General features: G+C 43.6%; 2 protein-coding genes across 4 annotated transcripts in view; one reads left to right on the top strand and one right to left on the bottom strand.

Moving 5' to 3' along the window:
• Window positions 1–7,691, top strand: part of zgc:109889 (uncharacterized protein LOC553542 homolog) — a 36,165-nt gene extending 28,474 nt beyond the window's left edge. For all 3 annotated transcript variants that reach the window (XM_047605288.1, XM_047605277.1, XM_047605299.1), the window contains 5 exons: window positions 72–116; window positions 2,388–2,521; window positions 3,081–3,383; window positions 3,665–4,080; window positions 4,210–7,691. In XM_047605288.1, the coding sequence (XP_047461244.1) occupies window positions 72–116; window positions 2,388–2,521; window positions 3,081–3,383; window positions 3,665–4,080; window positions 4,210–4,367 (1,056 nt within the window). In that variant the 3' untranslated portion in view covers window positions 4,368–7,691. The remainder of the gene's footprint in view (window positions 1–71; window positions 117–2,387; window positions 2,522–3,080; window positions 3,384–3,664; window positions 4,081–4,209) is intronic.
• A 9,620-nt stretch (window positions 7,692–17,311) lies between these two features.
• Window positions 17,312–21,990, bottom strand: gpr185b (G protein-coupled receptor 185 b). The gene is made up of 2 exons (XM_047573291.1): window positions 21,712–21,990; window positions 17,312–19,869 (listed from the first exon to the last, which is right to left on the bottom strand). The coding sequence occupies exon 2, from the start codon at window positions 19,865–19,867 to the stop codon at window positions 18,797–18,799; it is 1,071 nt and encodes a 356-aa protein (XP_047429247.1). The 5' UTR covers window positions 19,868–19,869; window positions 21,712–21,990; the 3' UTR covers window positions 17,312–18,796.
• Window positions 21,991–24,712: the final 2,722 nt, after the last annotated feature.

Raw genomic sequence — 24,712 nt, 5'->3', positions numbered from 1 at the left:
CCCCTCCATCGGATGAATCGGTGATCAATAACCGAGCTTCTCCCGCTCCTCTTTCTTTCCGTCTCTTGTAGGAGCAGCAGAGGCAGGTTGAAGATCCGAGCAGAGAGGTGAAGAAGGTCAGTAATCATTATGTTTTATAGGCGCATGTCGTCTCCCCTTTGACACAAGCATGAAACCAGAAATAAATGAACAGTATGTGTATTAAATGAGCAGCTTATAACTCTCTATGAAGTTGTAAGGAGATACACATCCATGGTAGAATGTATAAATGATCACAGAGACTGAATAATGCCTTTATATCTTCACACAACTTGTAAATATTCTAATTTATGTGGAGCGCCTCCACACATCGCACCATTTAGGTCCATTCTCAGACATGCCGACTCCCACTGACCCTGAACTCAGTCGTCAAGTGTGGGAATTCATTAAACAAGGACCTGTCATGCCTTCTTAAGATGACATTATCCACCACAGCAGCACAACCGCCAAGCATGATGAGCACTTCAACAGATAATATCCCCCACCCTTTCCACCTAAAAACAAGGCAGCAGCTTCAGTATTTCGGAAATATCACAATGTAATTGTTGGTTGGTGGTTAATGCCTGGGAATTGTCAATGAGGCCTCCTGCATTGGAAGAGTTTTGATTTTAGCCTGATCCCTTTCTTGCATGTCTTGTCCCAAAATAAAAAAACAAACGTATGGCAAATTAAGAAGTCCGCCAAGACCACTGAAGTCAGCTAATGGTTAGCATGGCAATGCTACTTTCCAGTGCATTTGCAAGTTGTTTGTTTGTGCACATATAGACCTATAAAAGTATGAAAATTAATTTTCCATTAACATTATGCTCCTAAGTGGGTATATGCAAACATTAGCAGTTGAATGACAGCTGTATTTCCAATTAAACTCACCTGCCACTTTATTAGGTACACCTGTCCAATTGCTTTTTAACACAAATAGCTAATCAGCCAATCACATGGCTGCAATTCAATGCATTTAGTCATGTAGAGGTGATCAAGACAACTTGCTGAAGTTCAAACTAAGCATCAGAATGGGGAAGAAAGGGGATTTAAGTGACTTTGAACGTGGTATGGTTGTTGGTGCCAGATGGGCTGGGATGGGTATTTCAGAAACTGCTGATCTACTGGGATTTTCACACACAATCATCTTTAGGGTTTACAGAGAATGGCTCGAAAAAGAGAAAATATCCAGTGAGCAGTAGTTGTGTGGATGAAAATGTCTGGGCAGACGGGTTGGAGATGATACAAAGGCAACAGTAACTCAAATAACCACTCGTTACACACAACGCGTCCAACCTTGAAGAAGATGGGCTACAGCAGCATAAGACCACACTGGGTGCCACAGGAAAACTGAGACTACAAAAATTGGACAATAGAAAATTGAAAAAATATATTTCAGCTGTGACATTCGGATGGCAGGGTCAGAATTTGGCGTAAACAACATGAAAGCATGGATCCATCCTGCCTTGTATCAGCGGTTCAGGCTGATGGTGGTGGTGTAATGGTGTGGGGGATATTTTCTTGGCACACTTTGGGCCCCTTAGTACAAACTGAGCATGGTTTAAATGCCACAGCCTAATTGACACTGGATTTAAGAAATAAATAAATAAATAACAACAAAAAAAAACAACAACAGCTCTGTTGCAGCCCTACTGCTTATAGATGCTAAGTTAATGACTAGCACAAAGCGAGCTGAGATCCTTCAGCACCACCAGCATTTAGGACAACGGCAGGTTAATGCATTAAATTCAGTTCATCACAACCCCACTTATGAGAGGTAGTGAGCACAGGTGAGCTTGCTTATTTTGCCTAGAAGTAGCATTACAGCTTAACTGGCCTGTTAGCCTTGCAGCTAGTCACTACCATTTTTTTTCTTCTTTGAAATCTTTAGTATTCATGAACTATGGTCTGTTATCCATTTTAAACTGTTAGCTATTAACAATAGCAAATAATCAGCACTTCATCTAATCTTACTCTCATTAGCTAATGACAAATGATAATGTAATAGCATCAGTAAGTAAAGAATTTAGTGAATTAAACAAGAAGCAAATATGACACAGAGCCAGCAAAAACTTTTTGTGGTTAAAATCGAAGAGCAGAGGCTACAGTGCTATTAATCAGCCTTAAAGCATGTCTAGTAAATGAATATATGAGCCATTTATTGAGACATTCCAGCATCTATTAACCAACTCCCTAATGGACTGTATGAGAGGCACAGCTGTGCTAATGCTCTGTAATATAAACTATAGCAGCTCATTCACTAAAAATATTTCTTTCAGTGTAAATTTTAACAACACTATCCCTTCAATGGGAGATATTCAGAAGAAAACACCAAACCTGCTTCTCTTCCGTTCTGGTTTCCTTTGTAGGTGCGTAAGGCTCGTAACCGGCGTCAGGAGTGGAACGTCCTGGCCTACGACAAAGAGTTCAGACCAGATGCCAGGCTCACTCCCTCTCCCTACCATGGCATGTCCTCTGAAGGCTCGCTGTCCCCTGATAGCAGGTGAACAAACATAAAACTGTCCGCGTAATGTTTGTGTGAGGTCTAAGATCCTGCTTCTTTGTCGTCGTCTCGGCCACATACATCACCGCTCGTATGTACGTAGAGTTACTGTTTGAGGGGGAAGTTTGCTGTGTACTAGTGTACAAATATTTTTATACTAGAAATTAAATATACTGTAGAGACTGGGTCCGTGCTGGCCTAATGTCCGTGATGTGTAAAGGTCTGTGCTGCCCTCTTCTGGAGAATGTAATTCATAGCAGACGCATTTTTAAATGTGACACAAGATCAAACATGGCTTGAAAAACATTGTGTCAGTAAGGAGTAATATAATATAATATAAGATGAAAGCAAAATATACATATGAAATTAAAATATTAACACTAGTCATGTTTATAACACACAACACATGCCTCTTAATAATATTTTTATGTTTTCTGTTATGATATAGCAAACTTCTAAATGAGGGTTTGAAATACAAATATGTACTGTAACTGAAGTAATAAAGTATTCAACCCTATATTGTGCCATGTGTTAAAGCTTTTTTTTATTCCTCCAACAGATCAATGGCGTCCGACTCCTACCCGGCCAGCCCCAACCACCCCTCCGGCCAGGCCCCCAACACCGCCCACCCCATTGACCACCACGCCAGGGATCACCTCAGTGCCGCAGCCCAGACCCAGTCTCTGGATCGGGGCCTCAGGCCGGCAAACCAGCCTCCGGGAGCGGGAGGAGCAGCGCCACCGGGTCGACACGTGGCCTCCCTTGGCAGGGCCCCATCGGGACACGGGGTCCCGGCAGGTGGTGATCCCACGGTCAATGGGCCGAGGCAGCAGTCGGTCAAGGACTACCGTGCTGGGCATGGGTAGGTTCTCTGTTTTTTGGGTGGGGGGAGTTTATAGTTTGTTTAGTAGCCCCACAATGGACTGGTGACCTGTCCAGGGTGTACCCCGCCTCTCGCCCAATGTCAGCTGGGATAGGCTCCAGCAACCCCCATGACACTAGCGAGGATAAGCAGTAGTAGAAAACTGTTAACTTAGTTAGTGACTTAGCTTAGTGAGCTTCTATCTTTGTGTGGAAATTTGTTGGTCTTGGTTTGGTTTCACAGAAACCACTTTCTTTTCTTGTGTCCTTCTCCCTCACCAGCGGGCAGCCTTCCACTATTCCAGAGTACTATATCCCACCGGCGCCTCCCCCACCTCCCCCAACCATCCCTTCAGCCCAGACTGCCTTCGACTCCACCACGGCCCCACCCTCCGCTCCCGCCTCTGCCGTCCCCCCGACCTCCTCCGCCCTATCCCGTCCCTACTCCCCCTCTCCTCCTCCTCCCCCAGCCAATTACGTGCCCTCCCCCTCCCACCCGCCCTCAGGTGCACCCCCGGCTGCGCCCCCGCCTCCACCTCCGGGCGTCCCCGCGGGACACCTGGCCCACCCGTCTCCGCCGCACGCCGCTGTCGGTCAGACAGCTGTGGACGGAGCGCCCTCCGCAAGGAAGTCCACCATGCTGGGGATGATCCCGATGAGCGACGCGCGCTCCGACCTGCTGGCCGCCATACGTAGAGGTAAGTGTGTGTGAGAAGGTTAGCAGTTTTAGAAATGTGTGCATGCTAACATTTCTGTTAAAAGAAATCCTAGACTCTTGAGAGTTGAGAGTTTCAAGCATTGAGACATCCACCCTCCGTCCCCTGCAGGTATCCAGCTGAGGAAGGTGCAGGAGCAGAGGGAGCAGGAGGCAAAGCGGGAGCCCGTTGGCAACGATGTGGCCACCATCCTATCGCGCCGCATCGCAGTGGAGTACAGCGAGTCCGATGACGACTCTGAGCTGGACGAGAACGAGTGGTCTGACTAGGAGAAATAATTAAATAGCTTCGTTAAAGAGAATGAGATAAAGATGGGGGCATGGTGGCGTGAGCTAACAGAGAGAGTGTGAGGGGGAGAAATGTGACGCTGAGGTGGATATGATGAGATTTGGTTCGTTTTAATGTCCATTATTAACCTTTTAACAAGACAGGTTCTGTAAAGAAATCAGCCATTCACTCTGCATCATCTGTTGCATTCTCTCTGAACACTCAGCAACAGGTTGATCATTTCAGCTCGCTTGGTTTCCCCTGACGACACTTATTATCGAACTGGAACGCGAGAGGTATTTGTATCTAATCACCCAGGGTGTGCGACACACTAAACACCATTTCACCGCCCTCTCGCCCCCATCCGCTCATCCTGAAACACTTAGCTGTGAAAAACAAACGCGCTTCTCTCCCTTCATATCTGAGTGGTGATTATTAGCAATATTACAGACTCTCAAGCTGTACGTAGGCGGACCCCCATAGAGTGCGAGGGTGTTGTGTTTACAAAACACATGGTATAGCACAAAAAAAAGAAGAACTAATTACAGTGCAATCTTAACGTATCTGCCAAATAGTAAAAAAGAATTTATGAAAATGATCCAGGATAATCAGGGGCAAATATTAGCTTATTCGCAAATTAGTCTGCTTTACAGGGCTGTGGCTGTTTAAGAAACACGCATACTCTTGTAAAGAGACACTGGCCTCTTGGGCGTTTGATCTACTGTTGGTCTTTACTAACCAGCGGCAACATTATCTCAATCTGTAATGAGCTCTGGTTGGTGTGCCACCTGTTGAATACCTAGCATAATGGGTAGCTAAAGCTAACAATTAGATAAAATTCCAACAGGCTAATCCTGTTATTACCTAGCTTTATTTTAGTGTGGTAGTCTGCTGGCTACAGTTATCTTAGTTCTCCAGCACAAGTTGTTTTCCTCACAGAGGAAGTTAGCAAAGCTAGCTAAATAGCTAATAACTATTTATCACTGGTTTGTTATGGACTTGAGCCAAATCAAAGACAGACTAAATTGCCAAATTTGTACAGTATATTCATATATATAGCTCAAGAGCTTTATTATATATCATTGAAAATGAAAATCATTGTTTTGACTGATCATAATCCCAGTGGTAAAACATTAATAATTGGGGGCGTGGGGAAAAAAAAGTAGCATTCAAAATGCTGAGAAAATCTTTCAATTTAAATTTTTTTTAGAAACAACTATTTTAATTTTAATTCTAATTTGTAGTTGGGTTTAAATATGAACTTAACTTTAAATATGAACTTTGAAGCACCAGACAGGACCTGCATTGAGAAATGTAACGCTGGTTCTACGGTAAAGTTTTGCGTGAAGTAATTAGAAAGATAAACTCCCAAGAGTCAATGTAGCTCTTCAACTCATACCTTTAAGATTGTGACGTACATTAGTTTGTAACAAAACTGTGAAGAAAGACGCCACCCACCTGGATTATGCTGGTTTGGGATAAGTTTAGGGATAACTGCAGCCTCCATATCAGTGCGTTGAACAGTCATGCAAGAGCACATGTCATTACTTAGCCTGTGTTTGTATTCTTTTTGTAGTCATTCATAACTCAAAGCCTAACATTACAACCAGTGACTGTGTGCTGTGGTCTTATATAAACGCTTCCATGCGTAAACACAAAGCTCGTCATCCTGGTCCAGGGTCAAAGGTCATGTCCACTCAGCCATGTGAGTGACCCTGGGTCATACTGCTGTCCATGGAGGCTTTGTGAACGCAGCCCCTGGACTATAAATACATACGTGTAAGAGACTTGCAACAGTAATATCCAGTATATTCTCTCTTTATCTCTTTTCAGTATAGGTTTGGCTGATCCTCAGTATGAGCTGATTGGACTGTAGTGTTTTTATAATGTGCTTTTTCTTTTTAAAATGTGCTGCAGTGAGTCGTTCACATTGGTTTGCTTTAGGGTTTTCTAACTGTCAGGGTTACACCAGATAAAAACAGGTCACCAGAGAAGCCAGTTAAAGGAGGAGCCCTACTATTTTTTTTTCTTTTTAATACAATATTGACCCAATTCATTTATCTATTCTTGACCCAAAGCAGATATCCCACAAAAAAAAAAAAAACTTGTATTCTTTATGTATTTCTGGTTGATTCGACTTTCTATTTTTGACGCTTATTCTTAATAGCCAAGCATTATGGTGAATGTAATGCTACGTAAATGACTGAAAATGTTCAGTCATTTAAATTTACTGACACCAGTTTCAAGTTGTTTTTATTCGTTCATGTGCATTTACATGTGCATTTTAAAAAGTCTAATTGTGGTAATCCAGTTCAACATTGAAAGATATTGCCTGCATCACCAGATTTTAGCTACATTCATGATAGATCTTAATCTTATTCTAAACTACTAGAAATTTGAATTAAATCTGAGGAAACAATGTTGAAACAACAATTTTTTGACCCCAATTTTAACCTACGTATCTTGATGTTTATTGACTTGACGTTCCGGAGGTATTTAACAACTTTGATTTTGACATTTTGAAAGGGTTAGGGCTCATAAGTAGTTATTTTCTTGCTGTATATAAACACAATAGTTGACTCAACGACTGCACTCTGTTATACAAGTCACATATGGATGTAGGACTGGGTGATATGTTGATGGATTCTTGGTATCCTCCCTTATCGTCTGGAAGGAAATGTGCCAAGACCTTCATTTGTGGACATTATTATTACCGAAGCAAAAAAAAAAAAAAAGCACATATGAACAGCCAGCGTACGGAGTTACCGTAGACTTGGGTGAGATTTAACTTGAAAAAAAAAATGCTTTGTATTGTAACAGAGCCATGAAACCTGCTACAACCTGAATGGAGTAGAAATCTGGAGGAAATGTAACCTTGGTCTGATTGTTGGGATTGTTAATTCTATGGTTGTGTTGTTGCCCAGTAACCATAGATATACTGAGTTATGATGTTTACTCCATACTGATGTGCTGACACTGATATTGACAAGTTCTCAAGCATCCAGAGAATTATTTTATCTCCACACAAAACAAAGCAGAGTCTTGTATTTCTGGTCACATGAAGCAGAGGCACCCAAAGGCCGAGCTTTCTGTCCGATCCGTACCTTCTGTATCTATGGCTACTGGCTTGTAAGAAAACTACGTTACGTGTTGAAAATGTGGGAAATGATGTTGTATAGACTTTTGGTAAGGAAGCCTGTAAAGTTAAAGTACAGTTGGGTAATATAACCTAGACTACAAAATAAAACTGTGTATTGCACACTAAAAGTCAACTGTAAGCAAGTATGCATGTAACTATAGACAATAAATGGTGAAAAAAAAAAAAATGGGCCTCCTGTGATTTATTTATCTTTTAATCTACTCGTAGCTTTGTGTCATTTTTATGAAGTTAAAAAGATAAAAGAACACCACTGAATCTTCTCTTTTGACATCTTTTTTGTCTGTCTTTAAGTAGCTTTATACCCATTAATTATTAAAACTTCAAGCATGCAAGATATTAATGTGACACCTTTCTACTTCAGTCCACTGCAACTAAGACAGCTGGGGACACGTTTTGAAAAATGATGGCCATTACATAATGGTTCATCATTATTTAATCAATAATTACATAGATCAATAAATTATATATACACCTAGACCGTTTAGGATTTGTACAATTTCATGAAGGATTCGGCATTGGACTAAGCCATACCGTGTACATATAGGAAAGTGAACCAAGTTTGGGGCAGTATCCCATTGCTGGTCTGTAAGTTTGAGAAGTGATATTTATGTGAAAGTTGTTGGAATACGGCAACAGAGGCAACATGTTGCTTTTGGTAATGTTCTTCCCCGAGACCATGGGTCCCGTCATCCATGTGGGTGTCGCTTTGCCACGTACCTCCAAAAGTCACAGTGCCCTGTACTTTGCTGTGGTGTGTTGGGGGAGTAGTACCATCAGTAGGATCAACAAATCAACCCAAAAGGCTGGACATAGGTATTGAGTTGGAGACATTTGTAAACATTAGAAGGTCAGAGGAGCTCATTCTCCAGTAGACTGATTCAGCTCCACTGCCATAGTCAACGCTATAGAACTTCTTTTATTCCTTAATCTATCCAGCTGTATAACAGTTCACCTTTTTGTAACAATTGAGCTGCTATGACCAAGTAATTTCCCTTGTGAATCATTAAAGTCTAAGTCTGAGTCTAGGGGAGTCCACACCTTAAAGGTCAGGACTGTTTGACCAACATGGTATTAGGGAGATGATCATAATGTTATGGCTGATTTGAGTATTTGTCATTCACTGACACATGGTGTTTTGATTTCCTATGAAGAACAGCCTTTATTCACCATGTCATCATGAATTTTCTTCTCACTTAAAGGCTGGAAATGGTAACATTCACTCATCCCATCAGTCCTGTCATAGCATCTACGTCAATCCAGCCATCCTCCGTCCGTGTTGCCAGCGCTGCGACACGCCCACCACTGTCACCATGCTCGCATCCAGCTCCATGCCGCGCTGGCCCTTTGCGGGGTGGTGGAGGAGGAACTGATGGGTGCTGTTTGGGACAGAGGAGTCATTTTGGGAGACAGATGGTAGCACAGCAGAGAGGGAACGAGAGTGAGAGAAAGGTCAGCGGTAGAAACAAGTAGCAAGCACAGCAGAGACACACATAATGCTGCAAGGATATATTTTAATGTCATATTGAATAATGCAGATCCTCTGTGGTCCACAATACTTATTCAGTCCTTTTTCCTCAGCTAAAATGCTTCTAATTTTAGAAGAAAAAAAAAACGGGTATGTCCACTGAAATAATGATGTGATATCATAGGGGAACCAATTACTACAATGACTCATTCCGTACGCATTTAAGAGAGACACGATGTTTGATCCCTTTCCTGTGTGGAAGACCAATAACAATATGATTATCAGCTTGATTAAAATGTCAGCCACCTGGTTTAATAGCACCAAGATAAATCGTGTTGGTGGGAACAGCAGTGTCATGAGTCACTGGTTGATCATAACTTATAAACAGGATGTCAACTGCTCCTTAGACAAACAATTAACAGCAGTTTTTTGGTTCATTTCTCGTCTTTGAGGCAATGATTTGATTATGGTTATTATTTCGAAAGAATGATAGTGAACCCACAAAGAAACCCAGAATTTGTTCACTATATAAGAAAATTACAATACTGTAGCTTAGCTATCCAAGGGATATGAATGAATTAATGAAGCAGACAGTATCAGTTTATAGTGAGCTTTCTTTTTTTTTTTTTTTTTTTTTTTATTAAATTTAAAAAAAAAAAAAATGTAATGAAATTAAACAGTCAGCCAAATGAAGAGTAGACTATCCATTGTAGATACAGAGGACTGTGTAAGGTCAACAAGTGCTGTGCTGAGAAATGTGTTTTTATTCATTTATATGCACAGAGTGTGATTCCAGTAAGGTGTAAAAGAAAGATTTTTTTTATTATTTATTTATTTTAAAACCCCCTATAAGGTGTACTTACACGTACATTAGGAATATTGAACCTCGATAGCTGATAGTAGTGCACCGTGCATTTTTGTAACACGTGAAATATAACCAACAGAGGTGTGTTTTCTTCTTTTCTAGAAAATAGAAAAACAGTAAAAGGTTCAGAAAAGTGTGAAAATAAGCTGAATTATACAGAAGCCACAGCCCTGGTTTCACCAAAATAGTGGTTTGATTGTTTTTTAGAATGAATAGTCTAGGTCACATAGTGAGATGTCGTCTCCATAATTATTATTCTAAAAAAAAAAAAAAAAACTGCCTCATTAAAGTATGTAAATGCTAAATATAAGAGGCCCCAGTATTATACCTTGAGGAACTCCACTTACTACACACTATAAGAGTTTGCAGAATGATCATGTCCTGGACTTTGTTGTCATGTGTGTTTACAGAATCCACCAATCTCTAAAGATACGAGAATGCAGATGCTGGTTTCTAAATGAATGTCATGTTGTAGGTAAATGAGTGTGACTCGGTCCGATTCAGATGTGTAGCTGTTGGTTGAAATGCCTCTTTTAATTTCCTCTATCGGTATACTTATCCCAGATTTTTGACTAATCTCTTTCTTTATTTTGAGAAAAAGAGGCTTGGTAGCTGCACTTTTTGAAGCTTTGACAAGAAACTCCATAATGTATGACGGTGCTGATTAATTCTTTTGGTGTGCCATGTACGACATAGCAGCCTCTTTTGATGACCCTGTGGCTTAAATCAATTGAGTTAAGCTTGGGGATATTAAGCATCCAGGAAAACAAACAGATCATCCAGTAAACCTCCAGGAAAACAGTTTCTGGAAAGCTTGAGCTTTCAGCTCTATGATCGTCTCCGGCTCGCATCACTCGTGAGTCATTTCCTGGCCACATGGAGGAAATCAACTTTCAATCAAATGTTCGTTAAAACTTTTAAATCCGGATGAAGAGGTGTGTTGCCCTGTGAGTCAGATGCAAGCAGATGCAAGAATATCACCACCTTCTGTGTTGCTCTCAAATACACGCACATACATAGAGGTGATTCGCAGCGTCCTGGAGCAGACGGTGAAGGGAGCCTTGTGACTCATGGAGAGAGGGAGGAGGGAGAGCAATGGTGAGAGTAGATATGGGTGAGTGGAAAGAGAGAGAGAGCTTGTATGAGGGAAAAAAGGGTTGGGTTGTTATGAGAGAGACAGAGCTGCTGTAATGACGTAAAAGAAGTGAGGTGTGTGTGCGGGGGTGGGTGCTGCGTCTTTTCCCCTCGCCTCCTCGCTGCAAAGCGCTCCCCTCCAACCACACGGTGGAGCTCTTCACCTCCACGAGGCGAGGAGTCGGAACGTCACGCTCACACGTGTCAAAAACACTGACACAAATGTATTCGTAATTGATTTAATTAAAGGTTATGCGCAGCACCGCCAGTTTACACCAAACAAAGTCTCCAGCTGCATTGTTAATGATTTATTAAGAATGAAGCCGTGGCGCCTGCGTTTGAGGCCCCACCCTCGCACACAAAAACGCACACTGCATCCTCCTCACTTCTTGCCTCTTGGGAACACATGCCTACACATACACCCACGTGTTCCTGACAACCTGTCCACAGATGAAAAACCTCACGCACACAAGATCTTTCTCCTCTACAATGTCACATGTGTTTTCATGTGTGTGTTGCATCTCCTCTGATTGGACTCTCCCCTTTTTTTTCTTCTTTCCTCTCTCTCTTCCTCTCCTCTCCCTACCAGTGCCTTTTCTCCTGTTATGCAAGCAGGGAGTGGTTTAATAATTCATGCAGCATCTTCCTTTTTTTCATATCTTACTCTCAGGCTTTCCTTTACACTACACTGACCTGCAATATTGACTCACAGTCCCACACACACACACATTCGAAATAACACCCACATAATGTCACACTGTCTCCTCCAAACGCAAGACGTCACCAGATGCCAGCACGTGAAATAACACACAACTCGTATTTTTCTTCTTCGCACTTTATTTGGCAAATTGTTCACTTTTTTTTTTTTTTTTTTTTGCAGACTTTTTTTTCTCTCTCTCTCTCTTCTCAGTTTATTTACAATAGTAAAAATAAATCTTTCTCTTCGAGGTTTTACATTCGACATTTACAAGTGCAATGTGTAACATGTCCATCTCATAAAGTGCATTTGTACTTTTTCGTCGCCGGCCGAGCATTTCACAACGCGAAAAAAGAGGAGGAAAGAAACAGTGATGGTTTGCAAAACATAAATAAACAAATAAAATGACTCGAGGACGCCACATAATGTCTCATTGACATCACAGTATTGTTACCCCATGACCCCCTCGTGCTGCTTCCTGTCCCATCAACAGGATCCATGCATAAAACGATGTGTTTCTGTGAAGGCCATACTTGGTCCAATACAAAATTAGCTCTGTAATGGTAGTTTTTTTTTTCTTTTTTTTTCTGATTGACAATCTCTGCTTGCCTGAAGCGTGGCCAGGTTGTAGGTTACAGAGGGAAATCATTGGCCTAGCATGACTGAGTGACAGTTGAGCTGGTCCTGCTTATTATTATCATTATTATTATTGTTATTAACTGTAGGCACTCGGCCCAAACCCTGCTTTTAAAATGTAAATGCTTGTGCTCACAAGAAAAAAAAAGACAAGCTCCAAAAAAAAATGGATGGATGAGGCAGAGGAATAAAAATAGACACGGATGAATGCCTGCTTTAGAGAAGGACATGAGGCAGGAGGGAGGAAAACTTCAGAAGAAGAAAAGGTGATGTTTCCGTCTAAACCAGCGAAAGGTTCCTCTTTATTTACTACCTCCCCTCCTTTTTTTTTTTTTTTTTTGCTGTCCCTTGTTTCACTCTTATTTTATCTCCGTTCAGGGGAACTATTTTTAGACGGCGCCCCGACCAACTGGCTTCCTGAGGGCCAAGGATAGCAAAATGTTAGACAATAGGAAGAGACGGAGGAAGTAAAAAGAGATAGCCGAGGATGTCAAAAGACAGAATAGACGGAAATGGGAATAGAGTGACGAGCGCTTGCACGTCACTCTATAAAAGAAAAGAAAGAAATGACGCTGAGGAGTAAGGTAACGGGAGGAAAAAGTGCAAAGAGGACAGGAGGGAGAGGTGTGAAGGAATAAGGAGCAGGCGAAAAGAGGAAAAGTGAGGGGGATGTCTTTGAAACGACCTGCTCCCTCAGACACGACTGAGACGAGAAAAAAAATGACGTCACTGGAAACCTGACTCTGTGACGTACAACGCTGCTCATGCCCCGTCTCCCCGTGTCTTTTTGCACGTCTTTTTATGGACAAACAAGTTCGCCGTTACGGCAGAAGACATTTTGAACGCACAGAAGCAAAATGTGTCGTTTTGAAACGATGGACTCTCGTTGGCTCAAAGTTGCTGCCCCTGACCTTTTCTGCTGTTGTTGATGTTGTTGTTTACAGATTAACCCACAAAGAGGATGAGCACGAACCGAAAATAAGACACTAGAAAGTCAAAAAATATGGCACTTTTTCAGCATATTCAGCATATCTGACAAACAACCCCTCCCCCAAAAGAAACTTTTGACATTTTATAGGAAGAACACATATAAGAGGAAGATACGCACACATACGCACAACAAACTCACGCTCACAGCAGTGACCATGTCCTGTAACTCATGCCCTGATGAACATTACAAAAATATACATTTCTGTACAGCATTGCATAAGAAAAATAACACGCACACACACACACACACACTCACTTGTACAGTATTTCTTTCATTTTTTTTTAAAGTTGAATTATAGTCCTGTATAGCGGCCGACAAAACTATTCTGCGTGTGTTCGTGTTTACAGTGAGACTTGGTTGAGTTATGGTTCATTACAATTGGCTATGCTCCCGGGTGGAGAACGCACGCACAAGCACACGCACATTTACACACACACACAGTGAGTGGTCCGTCCACTCCCGCCCCAGGAATGGTTGTCTGAGTAGTGACATATTCACAGATGAGTATTATTCATTGTTGGAACGGCCGCTGGATGGACATGCCAGATGGGACCGTGCTGGGTCACGCAGCGCAGGAGACACGCTGAACCTCGGGACCAGTCGCTTCAGCTGAGCGATGCCTGAGTCCACGTTTTCAAACGGCGCGCTCGTAAAACGGCCGATGATTTGTGGTTTTGTTTCATTCCCCGGCAGAGTTAGACAAAATAATTGTTGTGAGTTTTTTTTTTTTTTTTCAAACAGTAGCTGACACTTGTACTGCCAAATCAAATCTGGCTTAAAAAGCTGTCCGAAAGCGCCAATTATAGCTTGATTGTAAAACTTGAAAGTTGCCCGATATAGCTTGTGAAAGTGGGGCTAGACGTCACCAAATCCTTCCACTCACAGAAGATGATGTTATCCATTGATAAATGTGAAAATATTACCGCACCACACCAAGCTGCTCGTTGGGCCATTTGTGAGCATCTGTAACCCTAGTTTTTGAGGGGTTGTCCAGCACCTTTGGCAGTAGCTGGACTTCTCTCAGCAGTATTTATACAAACTGAACAACTTCATCTCATCCGTACAATCAAATACACAAATATTTTACGAGCTTGATCATCTAGAACTAATAAAAGGTAGACTAACTGACCACCATGATTCAGGAGGAGTCAGCTCTGTACGATGGTTTGTAGCTGTTCCTGTCTCACTAGCCTCCCAGCCAATAGTAGCTCTTCCTGTTTCCCATTTTAAATGACAAATACCGACTACTGCCACCTGCTGGTAATGTCTGTAATTTGTCAAATAGGAGTTGCGTGACGTCGGACTGGTGTGTCCGTACCTTTAAAGGCTTGTTCACATGAAAAAGTACATATGCAACTGTAGTGGTTAACTAGCTAGGACTAGCTAGCACAAAAGCTTTTAACTTTCTCTACACTGTCCTCTAAGTTAGTCAGCTAGATGTCCAACAGGACAATACAGCTTTATTCTGAGCTTATTCATACTTTTGATTTGATTTGATTTGATTTGATATGTTCCTGCTGATCATTTTTTATTAGTGGAGTCAAGGCCACTTCAAACAACTATTAGCACCGTGGACCCCTTATGTGCCAGATATGGAGGCTATAATATACTACAAATCCTAATGATTTAATCCAGTTCTGATCATGATTCTAATCACAGTCTGATTTATGTCTGAGCAGGAACATCAGAAGATGAGTTTAAAGGCCACAACTTATATATTAGATCATCTATTAATATGCCGTTTCAAGGGCTAAACTTTGAGGGATGTTGTTCAACACTGGCAGCAATGACCATTTGTGAGAAACTCTATTGGATGTGACATTAATCTCAGCTCACGTCATCATTCTGCGTGTCCCATCTAGCATTTCCAACTGCGAGGCAATACATTGTGCATACAGGAGATCTGTGCGCCCAGAAGATCAGCACCAGTTTTCCACGTGAAACGGATTCAGTTGACATCCTCCGCTTGCAGCGGGAGACTGACTGAATGCGTTTCACACGCTAACTGATGTTAAGTGGTTTGCCGTTATGCTGTTCTGTTTACGCAGCGACTGAGCAAAAACAGAGAGGAAGAGAGGTGGTCAAGCAGCCACACGTTTCACTGGTGGAACCATTTAACCTTCACGTATATTAGGATTTTGTACGTTTTGATTCTTGAATGAAATTCTGCATTTTAGAAAATACTATACAACTGCCAATAAACCTTATTTTAGGCAGAGAAAATCCAATCATAATGCAAGATGTCAGTCCACAGTAACCATCTATTAATGGAAATGGAGCATTTGCTTCACATTTAGGTTTGTCCTACTTCCACGCTTCACTACTGCTGAACTGCATTTTGGAGAAGCCCGGCCAGACAGGCAGTATTTCATTCAAACATGGTACAATGTGCTATTTTTTGCTTTGTAACATTTGCTTCGAGTTATTCTACAAAAATCATTCAAAGCCGACCACGTCTCTTTTTCTCTCTCTGTTTTGCGATTGTGGCTTTTTTTCTTTCTTTTTTTTTTTTTGTACAGAGCAAAATACAGTTGGACATTATTGCAAAAGAGTTTTTTGTTCCAAGAAGGCCAAAACAAAAAAAATAAATAAATCAAATCAAAAAAAATCTCAAGGGATTCTGCCTATTTTAAACAGAATCTTTGACAGAAACTAGTGTAGCTGTTGTCTTGCTACCGACTGCTGCAAAAACAACTGATTGTTTGTTCCTGCCAAGAAGAATAGAAAACACTTCAACACTTCTACATTTCAATTTACACTATAGAAAAAAAAAATATCTTAATACCTGCTTCTCCTATGCGCCATTTTCAAATGTCTGTTTGCTGTCGTCTAATGTGATTTATTTGGTAGAAAGCGTTGAATTTGGAAGTAACTCCCTGTCCTTACAGAAACAACCTGTTGTTTTTTTTTCTAATGTTTAGTTTTATAGTTTGAAACTGCAGCCCATACAGTTTCCACGAACTGTTTTCCCAACGCCAGTACACCTCCCACTCATGTATATTAGCAGCATGCCAAAAGCTTAGTCATGGTAACTCTCTGTGAGGTTGTGCGGAGGAACAAGAGAGTAAAACCTTCCTCCATAGATCATTTAAACGCAGGTGGAGGTTGTCAGTAAATCCCTTCTCTAGATCGTCCTCACAGCGTTCACTACATCCTCTGTGCATCAGGCCAATTCCCGCTGCCATTATTACTGCAACGTTATTAACATTAGCTGGATTTAACTTACATGATGCCCTTTCAGTGGGGAAATAACTTCATCCTGATTGGGTGCGTGGTGGATGTGACCCGAGGTCGCGTTAAAGCGCGTCTCGCCCTGCGTTTCTATTTCACGCCGCGTCACCTTGCCTCTCTCGCTTCTCATTAACCCGGCGAGCCTTCAGAGGGGCCCCAGGGCAGTGCTGCACTGCTTCTTCAAGGCGGGGCGGGAGAGAGTGTGTGTGTGTGTGTGTGTGTGTGTTTGTGGAGTGAATATCCACCTACTGCTGTCAGGCTGTAAGTGGGGAAATGAAAATGGAAAGTGTGTAGCACAGGCCAGAGGAAATTCCACCGTATGATGTTTCTATTCTACAGCTGTATTTCAGCGCTGAATATGAAAAGGAAGTCTAACTTGAACCCTGCTGTAGCCGGCCTAATCTCCCCCGATGAAAATGACCTTTTCTGTATGGATTGCGCTCAGCTTAGCTAATGTATAATCAATTGGGCAGCGGAGTCAGGAATCTGCTCTCTAAATTTAGAGCTGCGTGGCCTAAAAGGCGTTATGCAGATGCGGTTAAACACAGAGCTCCTGGTTGTCTCGGCAGCTGCTTTCACCTTGCCCGTTTCAGGAGGCTGCTTTTAGTCATTTGTCGTTATTTTCAACCCTAATTCCAGCGGCAGAGACACAAGAGAGGCACGGGAATGGCAGAAGACAGAAAGGACAGGGTCATAGTTGCACTCTAGGACCTCAGTTGGACGTTTCAGACCAGTTGAAGCAGTCTTTTCAATTAAACGTTGGGTCATTTTTCTTTTTTTTTTCTTTTGTGATGCCATTTGTGCCAAGTAAATATCTGTAAATGTAAAAATTTGAGCCACTCATTGGGGCTGTGACTGTATAATGTGAAGCTTTAGCATTTCGTTTCAGGGATGCTGGGTTGATCATACGAAGGTTTGACTGACAGTTTTAATTGAAGGCAGTCGAATTATTCATTAGCATTGTTTTGTGTCTCAATGAGGCGCAGAATAAAGTGAAAATGAGTAAAAAAAAAAAAAAAAAAAAAATGGAATGGTCCTTTAAACCCCCCCGTCTCGCATTCTCTGTCAAGATGGTGTAGAGAGAGTGCGTAGAGAACAGCGTAGCCTACTTTCCAGCCCTCTCTCTCCCCCCTCAGCACAGAGCATTCCCAGGGTAGCGGCGCTGCAGTGGCGCTGTCCTTGGTGCTGAATTCAGCTCGCTCTGCTTCGCAGTCACGGCGCAGCGGCAGGGCTGAGAAACCCATTCCTCTCGGATGCGGAGCGCGTTTGATTCGATCGCACCAAGGACAACACACGGCAGTCTATATATGGAAAACCCTCTCTAGGTTTTGCAAATTAACGCGAGGGGGAGGAAGGGGCTATGTATGCATGTGTGTATGAGGAGTGATGGGTGATGATTAGAAGTTGCGTTTTTCGGAATTTGCGACAAATTCTTCACCAACTTATGCAGCTGTCTTGAATCTAAAAATGCAGACCGTGCTGTTGGCATTGGGAAAAGTCTATTATGGGCTCGGTAGTAACACCATGAATAGCATTGAGTTAATTACCCTTGCACTTACTAACTGCATAATCTGCATCAGATCAAGGGAATGTAGTTGCTAAGAATGCTTGAAGGGAGCAAATACTCATCCTTTCTTCTTTTTATATCAGGAGAAGACCGTAAAGATAGCTCATTGAGAATACTCAAGGTCATTGTATATTTAGCTCGTTGTATTTTTACCCACACGCCACTTAATTTCAAACACATCAGTGAAAACACATATTCCAAGACTGGTCCACTCCTTCTGATTGCATAACCATGCAGCGCTGCTCAAGCTCAGGTCCTATATGGAGATTTAGTACATTTCTTTCTAAATCTCACCTTCGCACATATGCTACTCTTGAGAAGTAGTAGGCCGCACTTCTCACGTGTGGTCAGCTGACCGACCTCCGCAGCCACTTTAAGGATACCACAATCAGGCTTTTGCAGTTGGTTTCATGCCTCCTCCATCGCTACAGAACATGATCTTTATAAGTTTCGTCTTCTCTTGACCAAGCGCTGTCCTTTTGTTCCTCGTCTGCCAGTGCCACTTTGAGAATGGCCAGCTGAGCCTCCGTCACCAGCCTTCACGCCCTGATATGAGGAAGGGAAATCTCTTTCCTCAGCCTTAACCTTCGACCTTTCTCCACGCAGACCCTTGTTCCCGTCCTCTCCGTCTGACAACCCTGACTCGGCGTCTAGCATCTTGCTAAACAGACACCAACCTTCCCTGCTACACGTCGCTGGAGGTCCTGGGTCTTAGGGAGAGGTTGGATGGGACACACCCGCAACAGGCCATCCACAGCGACTTTTGGATGTCTGGGTTCCGGAAAGCATAGATGATGGGGTTGATCACGGAGCAGCAGGTGGCCGGGAGGACCGTGGCGTACGTGTATATCACGGGGTAGCTGGAGTCGGCCACGATGGAGTACATGGCGAACGGCAGCCAGCACGCCCCGAAGGCACACAGGATGGCCGACAGAGTGGAGACACCTTTGGTGGTGGAGATGGCCACAAACTGGTGCTGCACCGCGATCTGCTGCGCGTGGCGGAATGCGATCTTGCAGATTTGAAGGTAGAGCTGCATCATCAGGGCGAAGACCAGAAGGAAAGTGACGGCGAGGGCCACCGCGTTGTTTTTGGTGACGGGCCGGCAGATGCTGCACGTGGACTCGTCTTTCAGGCAGTTCCACCCGAGCGCCGGGAGCAAGCCGAGCGTGAGGCACGACACCCAGATGAGGACCACCATCACGTAGGTGAAGGTGACTGTCCGCTCCGTGTGGTAGGTCAGGGCGTTGTACAGCGACAGGTATCGGTCCACTGTGATGGCGAGGATGTTGAAGACGGACGCAGAGAAGGCTGAGATGAGCAGTCCAACCGACAACAGCGTCACGTACTCCACTGAGCTGTCCACCAAATACATGAAGACAAAGTTCAAGATGAGGCCCAGGCCGGCCAGGAGATCCGCCACTGCCAGCGACCCAATCAGGATGAACATCGGCGCGCGGAGCGTCGGCGTGTAAAACAGCACGGCGATGACCAGCGCGTTCTCGCAGGAGATGAGCGTCCCGGTCACGCAAAGCGCAATATCCCAGGGGCTGACTTCCTGGACAGCAACGGCGGTGGTCGCTGGCTGGAGATCGGGGGTCAGAGTTCTCACGACAGGCTCGGAGGAAGAGTTGGACGGGTCCTCGCCCAGGCTCCAGGAGGTGGAGGAGTCGAAGGGGTCGAGTGGGGAGGAGGAGTTGAGGCTGCTTCCGCCGCCGCTACTCATGGCTGCTACTGCAGCCAGGGAGAGAATCATAGCTGGAGGAATAAGAGAGAGAAAAAGGGGGAAGAAGGGAGGGAGGAAATAACGGAAGGATGAGAAGTGAGGGAAGGAGCGGGGAGATCGATTGGAAGAAAAACGGAGGCAGTTTGGAAATAGAGATGATAGAGAGGTGGGAACAGGTGGGAGAGAGAAATGTGAGTGGGTAAAAGTTCAGACATGGGCAATGAAGGGGTTTTAATGTAAGTTGGACCAAGAAAGAAAGGAATGAAATAAAAAAAATGATAGTAGACCAAATGACCAAATGAATTCAGAGAGAGGAACCAGAAGCCACGGTTAAGAAAAAAAAATGAAAAAGAAAACGTGCATATCATCGGAGACGGGATGAAAAACGGGAAAGGGGGATGTAAAAGAAGAATAAGATACGGGGAAGGGGGGGAGGAGAGAGAGAGAGAGCGTGAGTAGGGAAACGAAATAGGACATGAGACTAGACGGGGGGGGGGACAAAACAAAGGAGGGAAGCAAGGAGGAGCTACCCCCTCTGATAAAGAGAAAGAAATAAGACACGTTTCCATCCATCCCCTCATCCATCGCTCATCCATCCGCTCATTCATGAAAACAAGCATGCTCTTGACCCTTCGCCACGCACGTCACCAGCAGCCCCCACGCACCACGCCGACAGGTGATTAGCGGCGGCAAAAAAAACAGCAGGTGCGGACACGGAAAGAGACAGGGAACTGACAGAGATATTCCATCCATTTTGGTTTGAGGGCAACCCGGCAGAGCGGTCAGCGCAACCAGACATCACAATTTAAAAAAAAAAAAAAAAAAAAAAAAGCCAAGGGAGCTTTAAGTGTGATGCATTCCTACCTAACAGACGCCGGACGGAGGCGGAGACCTTCAGTTTTCTCAAAATCAGAACCATCATCAAGACATTCTATTTTTAGAGCGTCTCTAAAAATGGTGCATGACGTCCTGGGGCACGGCTAGCTGCTGTCCTATTCACCGGCAGACGTGTATGAAGCGCGTGCCCGGACGTGTGTCTGCCTGTGTGTGTGTGTGTGTGTGTGTGTGTGTGTGTGCTTGCGTGGTCGTGCGCGCGCGTGTGTCCGCATTTAGAAGCTCTTTAATTCGGATTCTGCTGCTGAAGCTACTGGAGCTGTGCACGCAAACGAAGACGGGGGATGCGTGTGTGGGGGGTGGTGGGGGTGGGAGGGATAAATAATTTAAATAAATAAATAAAATACCCGGGCTAATTTTAGCTCAAACTCAGCCGGAGCGCGCGCGCGCCAAAATGATGTGGAGCTCCATTCATAAAAAAAAAAAAATTCTCCCCTCTCACACCTCCCACCTCAACGTCCACACACACACACGCACGCACACACACACACACACACTGCCACCTTTATTTCTAGTCTCTGTCGCTCGCACGCGCACACGCACACGCGTTCAGTGACTGCAAACGGCCGGGGAAGGTCACCACCACCACCACCACCACCACCAACACCTCCTCCTCCACCTCCTCCTCCTCCTCCTAAAGCCGGAGCGTACATCCTTGGGGTGCAGTGGGAGCTCGTGCAGCCCGGTGCATCCCAGTTTTCAAAAAACACCACCAGCAGCAGCAGCAGCAGCGGCGCGTTCAGCAGTCGCGAGCTTTTAAACGCCACGAGTGTATTTTATTTTCAATGTATCCAAAAAAAAAAAAAAAAAGAGGGAACAATAAATACTTGGTTCAGTTGCATTCAGCTGCAGCAGTGCAGAGGGAGAAGGAGAGAGGGGGGAGGGAGGGAAGGAGGGAGGGAGAGAAAGTAGAGGGGAGACCACGCCACAGACACACACACACACACACACACACACACAAAAAAAAGAGAGAAAATTACCAGCTCCTTCTTGTCTTCTTCTTCCTCTCCCCTGAAGCAAGCCGGGATGTCTCCTCCTCGTCCCCTGTCCTCCACTTTACGCGCGAACGTGGTTTTTAAGATTTTTCTTCTTTTCAGGGTTTCCCCCCTCTCGTTCTCCTCTGTTCTCTCTCTCTCTTTCTCTCTCTCTCCCCCAGTCAGTGCCGCGCGCTCTATTCCTCGGTTGGCATGGTTATTAGCCTTCCGTCGGCTGCTCCGTCCTCGCGCTGCGCATCCTCGGCCCCTCATTGGACGCGCGTGTCGTTCTCCCCGCCTGACGTCAGAAGTCTCCGCTCCTCTGGCCACCGTCATCGCGGTCGGCGCGTGAATCATGGAGAGAGGGGGGACGGATTAAAACACCCAGGAGATGAAGTTTGTTTATGTCGATTTAATTATTATTATTGTTGCTGTTTTATGATGTTCTTTTTTTTCCAACCCCCTCACCCAGAACAAGCAGGCTCTGGGGGGAATGGGGAATGGATGCACGTGCGGGCAGAGGGACCCGCTGAAACCTGCGCGTGCCAGAGTTTTCACTTCGTCACAGATTTTCTTAAACGTGAAAAAAACTAAGAATGATAATAAATGAATAAATAGCAAAATATATTAAGGTTTTATTTGATGTTGGGTGTTTTATTTATTTATTAACATATTTATTTATGTATTACATTACAGCCACGAGGCGGGATGGAGGTTATGTAATCCGCTGCTGCCGCCGCTGGGTATCCCACTGCATTATATCTATGGGAAGGCTGAGCGGAGCCGACCACCGGCGGTGCGTTGGATGCAGGCTGCTTTACATCATCCTCCCGTGGCCTCGATATGAAAGTGTGATGGCTCGCTGTTCCACTGGCTGCAGTCACCCAGGGGCGTGCGTTTGGTGTCACCGGCTAATATTTAATGTGATCCGATCATAAAATTCCCCCAGAGGAATATTATATTTGACAATAACTCCAATAATTCCTAGAAATAATGATGTTGTTACTGTGGAATTCATTTGTGCAGTAATATATACATATTTCCCGCAGTGAAACTTCGTTTACAACTCAGTACTAAAACCGGTATAAGCACACTTAGCATTCTCCCTTAGTAAACAGATTACTGGGTACATATTAAAACTTTAGGTTAAAACGATTGCGCTCTAATATAACAGTCCTGCACTACATCCTAGCTTCATTAAGGCTATGGTACTCATCGAGCTTTAGGGGTGCTTTAATGTCAGACTATTCTGTCACGAAGCTATGATTTGGTTTAACAAATAAAGAAAAGAAGTTGAAATTAAATGAGCAATCAAAGTTTTTTTCAACTCTTATTTCTAGGGGTGCTGGGGCAAAGTTTCGCAGTGCTTGAGGACCCCTAAAAATGGGTTAGACGTGCCTACGGTATTCAGCATTTGATGTTGATTCTGCTGTTGTCACAGTCCCATTGTAGCTAGGCTAAACAAACTAAACAGTTTTAACTCAATCCAGTTTGGCAGCACTACAAACTACATCCTCCAAAATGAACAGATGTTGTTTCATCATAAAGTGAGTCATCAAGGAGGATCTAGTGCAAGACTGATTCATTTCCACTAGTGTACCTAATGATCTGGCAAAGGAGAGTGCATTTGTGAGCTGGTGTATTGGCATCGTTCTGTAAATACGCAGCTAGAACGTTAGTCAGCAGTTAGGTGGGTTGAGTTTCTCTGTGTACTTTAAACAATGGTGACTGGAACTGAGCAGCTGAGTGCTGAAGCTAATAAATGTTGAACCAAGCTGAAATCACTGCAGCCCAGGAGAAAGACAGGACATCTGAGTAGATGGTTTGTAGGAGGAAGGAGGGACTGTGTTTGTTCTGGACAGACGTGGACAAGGAAATGCATGTTAGACCAGTGACAGATGTCTGCGTCTTTAGGACACGTAGATACATTTCAGGAGAGGTGCATGTCAGGCTACAGGGAAGGCTACAGATCCAACGGCATAGCTTAAGTATGGATGCTGTTAGATTTTACAGGTATTTTAAGTAGAATATTGGTCAACTGAGAAACCTATGAAAAGTCAGATCCCCTGTAAGTTCACTGTAAGCTTAGTTTATGTAAAACAATAATTGGTCTGCCTATAGGCTACGGCTTAGGAGGCAGAAAGATGGTGAATTTGTGGCATTTGTCTGGCCTTTGAGAGATGTGGGCAGAGGAAACAACCACATATTGGACGACCACAGTTGTGTCAGGAGTTATTTCTAGGAAGGAGCATATATGTAGTTATATCCATAAACATTTTATAACAAAAAGGACACGACCGTAAAAGTACCATTGAAAACAGTATCAGGACCATCTAAACCTTCTTAAATGCATTACTATCATAATGTGTTTAAGAGGGTATTAATGGTCCTGAGTGGTTGGTTAGGGTAGGGATTGGCCATGAAAGGACGATGGAACATTACCATTAGGCATAGCCAGGTATGCCAAAATGCATTTTAACTGCCATTCCAAATTCCAGAATGACCACCTTGTGTCCTCTCGTCCACCCAGTCCCAATCACACAGTAACATCCCAATAAATGTTTTTTTTTTTTTGTTGTTGTTGTTTTATGACCAATGAACCAACAGAAGCAGAGGGAGGATAAATTGTCTGTGCTTGTCAGGGCCACTTATGGAGTGTTCACACTATGTTCACACGTCAAAATCTACAACTGCATTACATAGACAGTATATAAATATTGACAACACGCCCCCACTTCCTTTCATTGGCTAAACGCTATTTTGCCTTATCACAAAAAATGGATATTTGAGTACGCATCAGTCTCGTATTAACTATTTAAAATGACTAAAATAATCCTCAAAAAACATTTTTTTGACATTACATTTTGTGTTTTGCTTTGGCCCACCAAAGAGGGTGGAGTTTATGGCCTATACTGCAGCCAGTCACCAGGGGGAGCTCAACTTGCTTTGCCTTCACTTTTGAGGAGCTGTTCCATTGTCCATCTTCATGCTGTTAATGCTTTGGCAA

The sequence above is a fragment of the Mugil cephalus genome, chromosome 1 (genome assembly GCF_022458985.1).
Source record: "Mugil cephalus isolate CIBA_MC_2020 chromosome 1, CIBA_Mcephalus_1.1, whole genome shotgun sequence".
Classification (NCBI taxonomy): Eukaryota; Metazoa; Chordata; class Actinopteri; order Mugiliformes; family Mugilidae; genus Mugil; species Mugil cephalus.
Note: the sequence above shows the minus strand (reverse complement) of the source record. Positions and strands in the feature narration are given on the sequence as shown.